The 13,348-nt window shown below is 32.6% G+C and overlaps 1 protein-coding gene across 2 annotated transcripts; it reads right to left on the bottom strand.

Moving 5' to 3' along the window:
• Positions 1-416: 416 nt before the first annotated feature.
• LOC125854357 (filament-like plant protein 4) lies at positions 417-8,387 on the bottom strand. Of its 2 annotated transcripts, none has more exons than XM_049533878.1 (6): positions 8,180-8,387; positions 6,565-6,696; positions 5,798-6,023; positions 3,258-5,709; positions 2,421-2,460; positions 417-1,199 (listed from the first exon to the last, which is right to left on the bottom strand). In XM_049533878.1, exons 2-6 carry the CDS (start codon positions 6,688-6,690, stop codon positions 762-764), a joined length of 3,282 nt encoding a protein of 1,093 aa, XP_049389835.1. In that variant the 5' UTR covers positions 6,691-6,696; positions 8,180-8,387; the 3' UTR covers positions 417-761. The 2 variants fall into 2 exon arrangements, with proteins under 2 accessions (XP_049389835.1, XP_049389836.1); XM_049533879.1 differs by lacking the exon at positions 8,180-8,387 and adding an exon at positions 7,370-7,448.
• Between the last annotated feature and the right edge of the window lie 4,961 nt (positions 8,388-13,348).

A 13,348-nucleotide genomic window follows, 5' to 3' on the forward strand; every position in this document is an offset into this window, starting at 1 on the left:
AATGTGACTAACTAAAATTCAATTATTTTTGTCTCAAACTTCAAGCAAACATGCCCGAAGTGCCTTGAGGCATCATCGCTAAAAGGGCCTAACTAGTTTCCTAATTTGACGGGCTAAAACCATGATAAAGTCTAAATCAAAGCCTTAGTAGAGACAAATATGTGATGGTCCAAGTCTAAATCAAAGCCTTGCATTAAGAGCCCATAGATAGACAAAAAGTGTCACAGTCCAGAAAAAGAGTACGAGTCGTTGTCCGTTTCCAGACAAACAGTCGATACAGAATCAGAAAGTGATGTATTTGACCATTACATGGCGTAAAGTGATGTCTGGTGAGGAGAAGCAAAGCCTTTCCACAAAGGTATATAAATCATATACAATACAGTACAACTATTATTTTATAGTAATCACAAAACATCTTTTCATACTAGAAAAACATACAAAATGGCTTCTTCATTGTGTAATTTCAAGGAGCTAATGTGTACAAACATTTTCAGAACTTCACTACACAAAATTAACAAAAAAAAATGAAAATAAACACAAAAGCTGCTAATGATGAACCAGAGAAATGATTTTTCTTGTATAACCTTTGATGAGCCTCAACAAGGCCAAAATAGGGGTATTTCCAAAGTGTGAAATACCTTGCAATGAAGTAAATTGACAAGGTTGTGTACCTCATTATCTACAGTAGTCAAGTCAACCTGTCCGTGCCTTTCGAATCTTTTATTAATGGCATACAAAGCCTGCAAGGTGCAAGCTGCACGCTAAGATCCGGTCTTTCCCTTAGAAGAAAAGAATCGGCTGAAACCACGAGATTGTTTTTCAGGTGTAGGGCCAGCAGATGACGAAGAGCCAGACTTTGTAGACCGGTGTTTAGGAGACTTTGAGCTGATTGGTGATCTCAATGGATTGTTTACTTCAGTGTCCGAGGGACTGTATGACACATTATATATATCCACAGGGGACTCACAAGTTGCTTTTACAGAACTGGCGCTGTCCATCTCAGCTAAATCATTGTCATGGATGTTCATGCTAGTGGTTGTCGATTCTTCCCGAAAGCCCTCCCCTTTTGAACTTCTATCGATGTACGGAGACCCCATAAACTCCGTCTGAGGACGCAAAGAGTTCAACTGTTTCCCGAGAAGAAATATGGTTTCTTGACACTCAGCTAGCTTCTCTGCTGCAGCTGTTAAGTCTTTCTCCTGGAGAAAATTAACAGATTGTCTTCGTTAGAAACGAACAGTCATTGAGTTATCAAAAGGATCTTAACACCAAATCATTTATACCAACTTAATTCAGTTACTCATATAATTAACATAAAAGTTCGGTGAGACCTGAAATTTATGTGGTATAGGTTAATCTATCATTGATAAGCTAATTTGCAATCAAAAAGTGGAGTTTATCCACTAAAATACTCCCCAAGTCACAAAATAAGTGTCCCCTTAGGAATTCAAGAAAAAAAAATAGTACTACTTAAATCCAACAAAACCCTTATATTAAAGAACTAGTTCTTCTCAATAGTGCTCATTCTCAAGAAACATCCAATAAATAGGGGTAACTTAGTACACTATACCTCATATTTATTGTTTTTTCGTAATGGGCGTGAAATGAGCTAAAACATCACTTATTTTGGGACGGAGGGAGTAAGACAATAAGGAGTATACTATACCTCATATTTATTGTTTTTTCGTAATGGGCGTGAAATGAGCTAAAACATCACTTATTTTGGGACGGAGGGAGTAAGACGATAGAGGGGTTCAGGGGAGTGGACTGCAAACCAGAAATTAGGAACTTGGGATTCAATTGTACAAAGACCTTACGAAACTCCAAGTTTACTAAAACCTATGTCAATTTATTATTATGGTCTTCAATCTAATTCGAGGTTCACTAATTAGACAATGCATAGATAAAAGAAAATTGTTCTTTTACTATTTAAATGATGGCCTCCACCATAAAAAGAGATCAAGTAATTGATTTAGCAATAGTCTTTCAATGCAAGGTTATACATGATTTTTTGAGTTCTGAACGCATAGTGAGACTCAAAAGTCATCTAGATATCATATTTTTGTAACATTTGCTTACATTATAAATGTATAATTTGCAAACCTTTTCATATGCATTGGAACGTCTATCACTGAAACAAAACTTAGAGAAATGGAGCAAAACAAAGAAAATCTACTTGCTAGCAACGATTAAACACCAATTATAGAGGCAAATTCTATTTCAAAGTCAATTGTTGCATAGCATCACTATCACTGAATTCTATAGTCTTTTATCGAGTTAACTGAAATTAGATCAAAAGTTCGGACAACCAATGAGAAGAACAATCTTTTTCCGACTAAATTTAGTACTGTAAACTACTGCATCAAATACACCACTACAATGGATTAGATTAATCACTTATTAGGGTGCAAGAAAGCTACCTGGTTAGTCTTGGCATCAAGATCAGCAGCACTCTCCATCCTGATTCAAACAGGAAATTGAATTAAATACAGTTTAAGTGCCACTTAACGTAATCTTAAATCGACATATCAGTTGCAAGCAATGCTGGTGAACAGAGCAGTGAGTAACAAGCAGTCTAGTCCTACACCTTTTTATAGACAGCAAATAATAACATACCCAGTGTAATGCCAGAGGGTAGAGGGTAGAGTGTACACAGACCTTACCCTTACCCTTACCTTGTGAGAATTAAAGAGGTTGTTCCCGAAAGATTTATATAGACAGCAAACCCCAAGTAACTGAGGAATCTTAATCAGGGTGAAAACTCACAAGAGACTCTCACAACGGATCAGCTATGAATTATTGAAATCACATAGAAACATATTTTTTTTTCCTTTTCCTTTCATGTAACCCTCTCTGTTTCATTTTATGTGGGTGGGTCCGGAGTATGAGACTCACAAAACTTTATTTTCTACGCGAATTCAGACATAGAATCTTCAAGTCTTCTGAAATAAAATTTTAATGAAACTACATAAAAAGTAAAATAAGTACTAAAAGTTAATAATTCAAAATATAAGACAACCATGGTCAAAGAAAAACTCTCCGACTCTTTTTCATCCAAAGATTAGGGGGTTTGAGCAAAATTCATTGATACACGAAAACTTCAAGTATTTGAGATATCAGTAGCTACTTTCACACTAAAATAAAATCACTCCATAGGGAAAAGCACAATGTGATAACTTAAAAACTAAATTTGGATTATAAGATCTGACAGTCAAATTTTTATAATTACAGGCCAATGTGGAACAAAAACGACTAACCTTTGAAGTTGCTCTTCGAGATCCTTGCAACTAGCTAAAGTATCCTGGTGATTCTTCTTTTCCTCTTGAAGCTCATTATCAAGACTTTCTATCTTGGCCTGAAGATGGTTGACTTCAGTTTGCAACTCCTCAGTCCGAGTTTCAAGTGAGTTATATGACTCTGCCATGCATTTGAGCTGAGTTTCAGCCAAACTGTTTGCCTTTTGAGCAGATACCAATTGTGACTTAACCTCTGCAAGAAGTTGCTCGGTTTCAGTCAACTGGGATTTGGTGCTCTCCAGGTTCTCAGAGTATCTAGCAAGATCAAGAGCCATATTTTCTTTCTCTAATTTCAATTGTTCAACCTCCTCCAACGAGCACTTCAAAGAGGTTGATGTTGACTCTGAAGTAGGAACAAGACTTCCTTCATGAGGAATGTCTGGATCAGAAGTAGAATCAGAAAAATGAGCGCAACCATTTGCATATACCTCTCCCGAGTGCTGAAGATCTTTATTTTCTGGTAAAGCAACCTTGTCTATGCAATCAGAAGTACTTATTTCTGTTTCAGAATTCTTGTAACCAAGTATATTGAAGTGTAGTTGGCTCGCATTACTCAGCACATGAGAGAGATCAAGGACAAAATTCACCATACTCAACCTGTTGCTTATTACCTCAACATAAGTGGCCGAAAAATCATCTAATTTTTCATTGATTCCACTTCCATCAGGAGCTGTTCCCTGGATAGCCTTTGCTTCTTTGCCCAGAAAGAGTACAAAGTCATGAATTTGAGACATAGCATCTGCTAATTCTTTGCTAATACCATGGATAGACTCATTGCATGACTTACTATCTTCTGAGACAGGAATTTCCTTTTCTAAATTTGCCTCGCCATCATCAAGAGAGGGCTGAGATTCAGTAGCAGTCTTCGAGGAAAGAGTTATCTCAACAATGCTCTTAGTTGATTGCGGTATCAAGGAGTTGCGCATTTCCTGCACAATCTCTCTGAGATCCTCTTGAATTCTTTGAATGTCAGCTTCCTTTGACAAAGACTCCAAAACAGTTGAAATTCTTGATTGGAGCTTCATGGATATGGATGTATCTGAAAGAGGTTGATGACTTTGTGATGATACTTCCTCGTTGCGAGATGCTTGATCTCCTGATACACTTGTCTCATTATGTTCTTTCAGCTGAGAATCTGGGCTTGTGGTGACATACATGGAGGTGTCAACTTTTGTAGTTTCGGGTCTTGCATTATTTGGAATATCTGGACTTGAAACTGCTCCATTTGTGTCACTGGACTGATAAGCTAATTTCTCCATCTCCAAAAAGTCATCCATGAGATCCAGGTGGCTTGCACTTTCAGATTTATGTGGACTGTCAAAGTTCTTCTCCTTCTTGACATGGGAGAGATCAGACATTAATGCTGTTGTCCAAGAGCTAGCACAACTAACATTATCGTCATTTCCATCTTCAGACATGGAAGCCAATCTTGGAAGATGATTTGCTTCATGGCTAAAGGAACCCTCAGAAGGCTGTCGTCGAATGGTGGACTTTTGTGGGCTTTTCTGTTCAACATTTGCTTGCAGCTGTGCTTCCAAACTCTGAAGCTTGCTGGACGTCTTTGCACAAATACTCCTGGACGCTTGTAATTCACTGTTCCGGTGTGCCAAAGCTTCTTTCAACATCTTTGTTTCCTCCTCCATTGCCAAAAGGCGTTCCATTAATTGCTCATTCTCTTTATGGAACTTCTGCACACTATCAAATGAAAAATCTGGCAAACTGGAAAACTGTGGACTAGAAGGCCTTCCTTGGGATTTCTTTACTCGGCTGTCCCCATAATCTCTACCCAAACTCTCAACCTCAAGCTTCATTTGGGCCAAGGCTGCAGGCCCAGGCAACTTCTTCCGGACAAGACCACGTAATCTCTGACACTCTGCTTCCAATTTTGCAATTTTCTTCACTCCCTCCAGGTGTTGTTTATTTGCAACTTCGGCAGACCGTACACTCATATTTTTCTCCTCGTTACGAATTTCTAGTTCCTTTGAGTTAATATGGAGTTCATATTTCAGAGAATTTATCTCCCTTTCACATGACTCGATATTGCTCTTCAACATCTCTATTTCTGCTTCAGCTTGGGATTTTTCTTCACTGAGCTGTATCACCATGCTAGAACGCTCCTGCAAAGACCTTGAGAGTGCAGAATTTTCTGCTGCAGACCTGAGTAACTGTTGGTCCAAGTTAGCTATCTTTGCTTCAAACTCATGCCTCATTTTGTCAAACTGTTTGGCTTTATTCTGAATTACATCATGCAGCTTCTGTTCATGCTCTTCTTTCAAATTACGTATCTGCCGCATGCACTCCTTCAGTGCACCATCTAAATGTGATGCCCTGTCTTCAGCAGTAAGCTTCAAAAGAGTGACGGATTCCAGGTGATTTTTCAGTGTTGCGGCTTCTGACTCAGCCTTCTCCCAACCTGTCCAAAGAGATGTCAAGAAAATAACTCAATACTAAGTTACAGAACACTTATTGCAAGAAAAACATAAGTCAATAAGGAACATCACCTGAGACAGCTTCTTCAGCAACTTTAGCATGCTGTTTCACCAGGTTCTCCTTATTAGTCATTTCTGACTGTGCAGCAGACAACTTTTCATTCAAATCCTTGACTTCATCCTCTAAGCCATTCACTTGTTCCTCGAGAGACTTAACTTGATCCTCCAGTCCAGTCAAATGTGAATAAGATTCAACAGAAATTTGCACATACTTCGGTTTCTTGATTTCCTGTTTACTCTGAAATACAACGGAAACCAAAACATAAATCACCAAGACAAGACATATTGAATGAAGATTTCTCACAATGTATAATCGTCAAAACAATTCGAGATTCATTTACCAGACTGAAAACTATGTCTTCTTTCTAGCACCAATAAGATTGTAATGTAGAAGCAAACGAAATTTCAGAACTAAACTAGGACGTATAATTTGTCAGGTTAATTTTAAGACCAGCATCCATCAAAAGCTATCAGCCTCAGAATTTAGACAATTGTAGTAGTTCTTTGCTAGTATCGACCAAATAAAGCAGCAATTTTTTTAGACAAGTCCTCGTAGATTAAAGGTCAACATGAAAGCCTTGTTGTAGATGCAAAAATATTGACAGATTGTCTGAAGGAAAAGATATGAAGAACTCCAGCTAGACAATCAAATAGCTATGGTGACCACAAAGAATAAGAAGAAAACGGAATTCCTAGTCAAGGAGGCAGCAGAAGGAAAAAGAAGAAGAAATTGACTTGTATTTAATTCTTTCTAATTGTATAGATATCAACTAACTCACCTGTTCAACCTTAGATTCAGTTGAATCTGAAGGGGCAGATGCTGATTCCACTGTAAGAGCTACAGGTTTCTCACTTGCTGTCTTATCTGATGATTTCTTCTTCCAGGGCCAACTCCTCCGATCCATTGTAGACTGTTGGACAAGGAAAATATCAACTGAATTAAGTTAATGAATTATAAAAGAAGGAAAAAGAGAACATTCATAACTTAAAAGCACAAAAATGCATCAAAAGTTCACAACACTTGACAGGAGATACAACAGGAAGTCACATTAGACCTCAAGCTTCAGGTGGTGGTAGATAATGCATAAAACTACAACACAACGAAAATATACGCTATGTCCAGAAATTGTCCTCCTAATTTACTGAGAAGAAGCAATATACACGATTGTGCCCTGCCATTAGCTCAGAGAACACATAAGAAATGTTGCTATACCTGAAAAATTTAGACTAACTTACAAAGGGAACTCTATTTCCTCCTTACAACAACAACAACATACCTAGTGTAATCCCACAAGTGAACTCGGGGGAGAGTTGTGTGTACGCACACCTTACCCCTACCTTGGAAGGTAGAGAGGTTGTTTCCAATAGACCCTCAGCTCAAGGAAAAACATTTCAAATCATTTCAAACGCCACAACTCGGGATATACTTGCATGTAACTGCAATGTGACGAGAATTAGGCAAAGAATTAAGCACAAAAGGAGGAAAACAGATTAACAGGAGTAGAGGGAGATAAGAAGGTAACCAAATTTTGTACAAGAAAACATACATAAAGGAAAAAACACATAAATACAAGAATCTGGTACCTGAAAACTTCCAAACAGCTAAAATCATAAGCTCACTGAGAAATATCAAAATGATATGTATATACTAAGGAATATTTATTCAGATCAAATACTGATGATTGCATTTCCATAACAAAGCCAATTATAGGGCACAAAATGACCCCAGATGACATAAAATAGGCAAAAGTGGTGGTTATAGATAATGACACACTACCATAAACAATAAAAACTAAACATGAATATCACACATTTTCATATTTTAACAAGATGAATACCAAATCCAGAATAATCATTATACAAAGCAATCGGCACTGCTAAAATATGATCTTTTTTTTGCTAGAAGCAATATACATTAAACCTCAAGATTAAAACAATCACACCCCCTTTTCTGCAAATACAATCAACTACACAAAATCAGCAAAAAGTTCAGAAATTCATCAAGAAAATCCATACCCTGAAAAAAGTAGACATACTACAATCTCTCATTACTTTCAAAAAACCATAAAAATCAAATCTTGAAACAAATGAGCTACTGAACTTACAAGAAAAAAAGAACTAAAATTTGTCTACAAAAAACCAATGAAACCCCAAAAATGGGGATTGAAACTGAAATTGAGATAACCCCACCGACAGAAAATGAGGTAAATGACAAGTTCATGAAGCAAAAAAAGAGGAAAAAATTCAAATGAAAACAAAATTAAAACAATCACAAAAATCCAAGCTAAATGGGAACAACAACCAAAAAAAAGAATATTTTTTTAAACACCCATTGACACCATCATCCTCATCTTCAAAGAAAACTGTAACGGAAGAAAAAAAAAATCTACTCACCGCTAACAATGCAGCTTCTCTGCAACTTTTTAGTAAAGAACACAAAAAACTAACTATGACCCAGTTGATATTTCAGCAAAATATTTAGGATCTAGTTCATAATTTGAGCTCTTGAAAGATAAAGTTTCAGACTTTTTTACAAAAAAAAATTAGAGAGAGAAAGTTTTAGAGAAAGAAAATGAGATCGCCGGAGGAGAAGGTGGTGTTAGTGGGGGAAAGGGGGGAGGGTTAAAAATATAAATATTCGACATTATGTGTCACTTAAAAGGCAAGAAGTTGGAAAGTGCCAAAAATATTCAGGTTTTTATTTCTTAAATTAATATTTATAATACAAAAAAATTAAGTTAAATAAATGCAAATATATAAAATTATTATCTCTAGTTATATTATGTCTGAGGTATATAATCTGCATAGAAGTAATTTAAAATATTAAATATTATTACAACTAGGAGATATGACATGAAAAAGACAAGTTTACCCTGAAAGATTATAGGTGAAAGTAAAATCTTTGACTTATTTAAATAGTATATGATGGATTGTGATAGAATAAATAGAATCATACTTGATCTTATTTTAAGTTTTGGATTCGAGCAATACAAAGAAAGATTTTAGTAAATTCGTGTTGCTATGTATATGAAGTAAAAATAAAACTGTGTATACTATGTTCTTTATAAATTGTTGTTAAGACTTTATTTGTCTTTGAAAAAGTAGTGAATATCAAATATCAATAAAAAGTTATTAGTATTTCTTAAGCTTTGTTTATCTTTTTAGATTGAAATATTATTATCTTAATGTGCACAATTTATTCTTGTTTATAATTTTTTTGTATTAGTATATTATAATAATTAATAAAATAATTTTAGATTAAAAAAATTAAGGTAGGCTTGTGGGAGAAGCAAGGTGGGGGTTGGGTGTAAGAAATAAATAGAGAATGACACAAACTGTAGTCCACACAGTCCAGCTCATTACTTGGGTGCTCTGTCTACCCACCCACCCCCTTACCCCTACCCCTCTTTTTCAAAGATACCAACTTTCAACCATGCCCATAATTTTTATTTTATTATTTTTCCACTCAACAATCCAATATTTTTTCTTGTTTTTTATTAGTAGATGTTCAATATCTGTATCAAAAATCGATTCATTTGGATTCGCTTCATATACGATTTCATTCATGAAAATCATTGTCTATAGCGAATTTTTTATATCCAACATTTAAAATCGAGATCTTCAATTAAGAAAGGAACAATGTCATTTGTTGTACTACATTCTTTAGTGGTCTCAAAACTCCGCTATTATATAAATGAAATTCTAAATTTCTTTTAAAGTGTTCTTAGCAATGATAAATTTTGTTTAATTAGTAGATTTATGTATTTCATTTCCTAAAACAACAAATGTTTAAAACCATTTGAATAGTACTTGTTTCTATGTTATCTTTTTTTCTTCTTCTTTAAAATAAAGTTTCTTAGCTACATATATATACACAATCGTATATATCAGGATCATATCACATTTATTGGATTCTTTTTTTCAACTGACTTTATTCTTTAATTATATTTATGACTTTGTATGTGTTATAAACCTAGTGCTAGAGCCTATAAACTAGCTTTAGCTTAATTAATACTGAAATTAATTCCTTAGGGGAAGGGAAATTTTGCTTTTGTGTTTCTCCTAGTACTACCATAGTAGTGGAATGTTTAATTTTTGGTAGAGTCTACTTAACTCTACGTGCATTATTATCATAATCCAAAAAAAAAAGTACAATAATTCCCTTCATCTCAAAATTTTTGTCATGTCTTTTTTTTACAAGTTTTTTGAAAAACATTATCTAAGAATGATTTTGACTAATTTATATGTCATTACTTTATAATTTAAATGTTTATTGTCTTTAAAAATAATTACTTTTGAAAAGAATGAAAAAAATATTCATCTTAAACTTTTAAAATGACAGATATTTTGATATAACTATATTTAGAAATTATAATAAATAATTTGAGGCAAGAATATTATTTTTACATTCATTATTAAAATTAGATGGATTTTCACTTTCCACTATGAATCAATGGAACATATATGTTTATAAAAATAATTTTCTTACTTGCTTTCTATCAAATCAGCTCACTAAGAAAATCGTAATGAAAAACATATTTTTATTGAAACACTAGGAAGTTTCCTATTTTTTTTTCTCTGTTAAAATACTGCTAATTTTTTTCTAATTGATTTAATTAAAATATTTATGAGAATAGAATTTTAAATTGAAAAATATTGATCTTCTCTGTAATATTTTGACTTTGAAGTAATCACCATTTATTAATTTCAACATCTTACGCTGTCTCACTGACATCCTTTCTAATATCTTATATTAATAAAAACATGATTTATAGTTTTTAAATCTCAAATTCCTAATGCAAAATTTACAACTAAAAAGTTAATAGGCTGAGACTTTTTTAAAATTAAAAATTAAAAAATCATGTCTAATTTGCAAACAGTATAACGCGTATATTAAGTTACAAACATTAAAAGTCAAAAGTGTTACAGTACTAGTAATTAAAGAGTGTAATCAAATAATTTCTTCATTAAGCAATCTCACTAAACATGATTTGACAGTCTCCATTATTGAATTAATCCATAACAGTTAATGTTAATTACGTAATATTTAACTATATTGTAAAACAGTAATACTACCTTAATAACATTTTTAAAATATAGTTCCTCTCGAAATATATTTTGATTTACTGCCCAAATTGTATTTTGTCTTTTAAATTACGTTGTAATTTTCTCTTAACGATTTTTGGGGTAGTTGCTTAATTAAGAGTCCATTTAAACATAAGGAAACAAATTAAATCACACGAATTAATACCCAATGTGTAATACACCAATAAATTAAATTTGTTTATAATACCTTATTAAAGCTTATTAACTACGTTGTAATTTTCTCATAACGATTTTTGGGGTAGTTGCTTAATTAAGAGTCCATTTAAACATTAGGAAACAAATTAAATCATAAGACTTAATACCCAATGTGTAATGCACCAATAAATTAAATTTGTTTATAATGCCTTATTAAAGCTTTATCATATATACTTCCTCCGTTTATATTTATTTATCACTTTTTAACACATATGGAGAAAAAAAATAAGTTTGCCTCTATATTACTGTTAATATTAATTACTTATTATACGTATCATTTCGCATAAGTGAAGTCTATACATCAATTAATTGAATATTATGATAAAATACTCATATTAATTATCGTTTCTTTAAAAACTCACAAAATTCAAAACGGGCATATAAAAGTAAACGAAAAAAGTAAAACATAAAATCTTTAATTGTCAAGACAATTATTACTTTCTCTGTCCCAATTTATGTGCACTTTTCATTTTCGAGAATCAAACAACTTAAGTTTGACCGGAAATTTTCTCCTGAAATCTTCAATTTTTTTAAATGAAATTTATATATTTGTAAACTACGTAAAAAGTACTATAATTCACAATAATTACTAATTCAAAATGTTTAAAAGATCTATGAAAAATTTATGATCAAAGATAAACTTGTTTGAATCTCGAAATTAAAAAAATGTCACATAAAATGATACGAAGGGAGTAATACAGTAGTACTAAAATGTTGGTTGCTTTATTGATCTTCAATCATATTCTTAATAGTGGTTTAAACATTGCCTTTTCTCATCATATATATATATTTTTTCATAAGCAATGGGTTTCAATCTTAAATAGAAAAAATGATTTAAAATAAATAGAAAAAAGGGTGTAAAATGGAATATTATTACTATTTTGGGGGGTGTAAATTAGATTTGAGGAAATCTAGGGAGTAATAAAGAGGATCTATATGTCGTTTTCAAGTAATTAAAAGGGTCACTTTCAACCACTGAGAAAAATTAGAGTGTTAAAGGCATAAAAATAACGAAACATGTGCAGTGAATACAGTACACATGAGTGCAAATTGATCTTCTATGGAAAAAGGGTGTGGAGCTTTTTTTTAAAGCTTTTTTTTTGGTCCATAAATTATATACACATCTCCATTTATTTTTACTTGTATATTTTGAATTTTGTACGAGCAATAAGAAATAGTGATATGTAACATAATATATGTATTAAGTGGTATTTACGTTCAAGGCTTGAAAAATAATTTTGAGAATAAATAATTATTATTGTATGACGAAAATAAATTATATTGGTCTGTTGAAAATGTATTTATCAAATTTACAATTTCAAATCATCATTAATAAAGTTAGTCAGTAAAATAAACCTCAAATCAATAAAGGTCAATTAATACAAAATTAGAGAGTACTTCGCTCAGAGGTGAACTTTGATCTCACGAGTGATTTTTTTAGCTTGTACTAGTAGCACAAGGTCAATTCTATGCTTCTTATGAATGCTCTATTAACTATATCTCAATTTCTGCAAATTTCTCCAAATAGATATGCATATATATATGATTTTTTTCGAAGTTAATGAATGCACGTACACCCCTCCTAAAGGTGTGGGTACGCCTCTGAGTCTTCGCCCTTATATTGAGTTGGCATGCACTTTGCTTAAAACCCCTTTTGTTAGAGGTTTATTTTACTAGTAAATTACAATAATAATACATATATTCAAAGTAATTTCATAAGTAAAGTCTCAAGAAAATGATTATATGTTGACTTTATTTCTATCGGGTAAAGACCCAATAGTTGTTTTTGAGAGTTATTTAGTGAATTGACGAGAATAATAAATCTCTTTTAATTTGCTAAAACGAACAAATAAAATATTATTTAATTATTTATTACTTCTCAAACTTTTCTAGTTCCCATAAATCAGGCCATAAACTATACATTTGTTTAATTACGTTCACTGAAAAACAAAGAAACAAGGTCGTCGTGACAAATTTTTGTCATCAACTATATAAGATATTACATTACTCCATATTTTACTCACCTTTTTTTTAAAAAAACTTAAAGACTTATATTATATAAACATTACATTAACGTCCGTTATATTATATAAATGAGTACAAAATATAGTTGAATGAATAAAGATAATTTTCATATGCATTTTTCACCTTATGCTAAAATTAATTTTAAAAATAATACATTGATAAATTTTGATGGAATTATTGGAACAATAGCAAAAAGTGTCATCGTAATCAAGAAATTACAAGTTCAATTCATAGAAA

This window comes from Solanum stenotomum, chromosome 2, assembly GCF_019186545.1.
Source record: "Solanum stenotomum isolate F172 chromosome 2, ASM1918654v1, whole genome shotgun sequence".
In the NCBI taxonomy this organism is placed as follows: domain Eukaryota; kingdom Viridiplantae; phylum Streptophyta; class Magnoliopsida; order Solanales; family Solanaceae; genus Solanum; species Solanum stenotomum.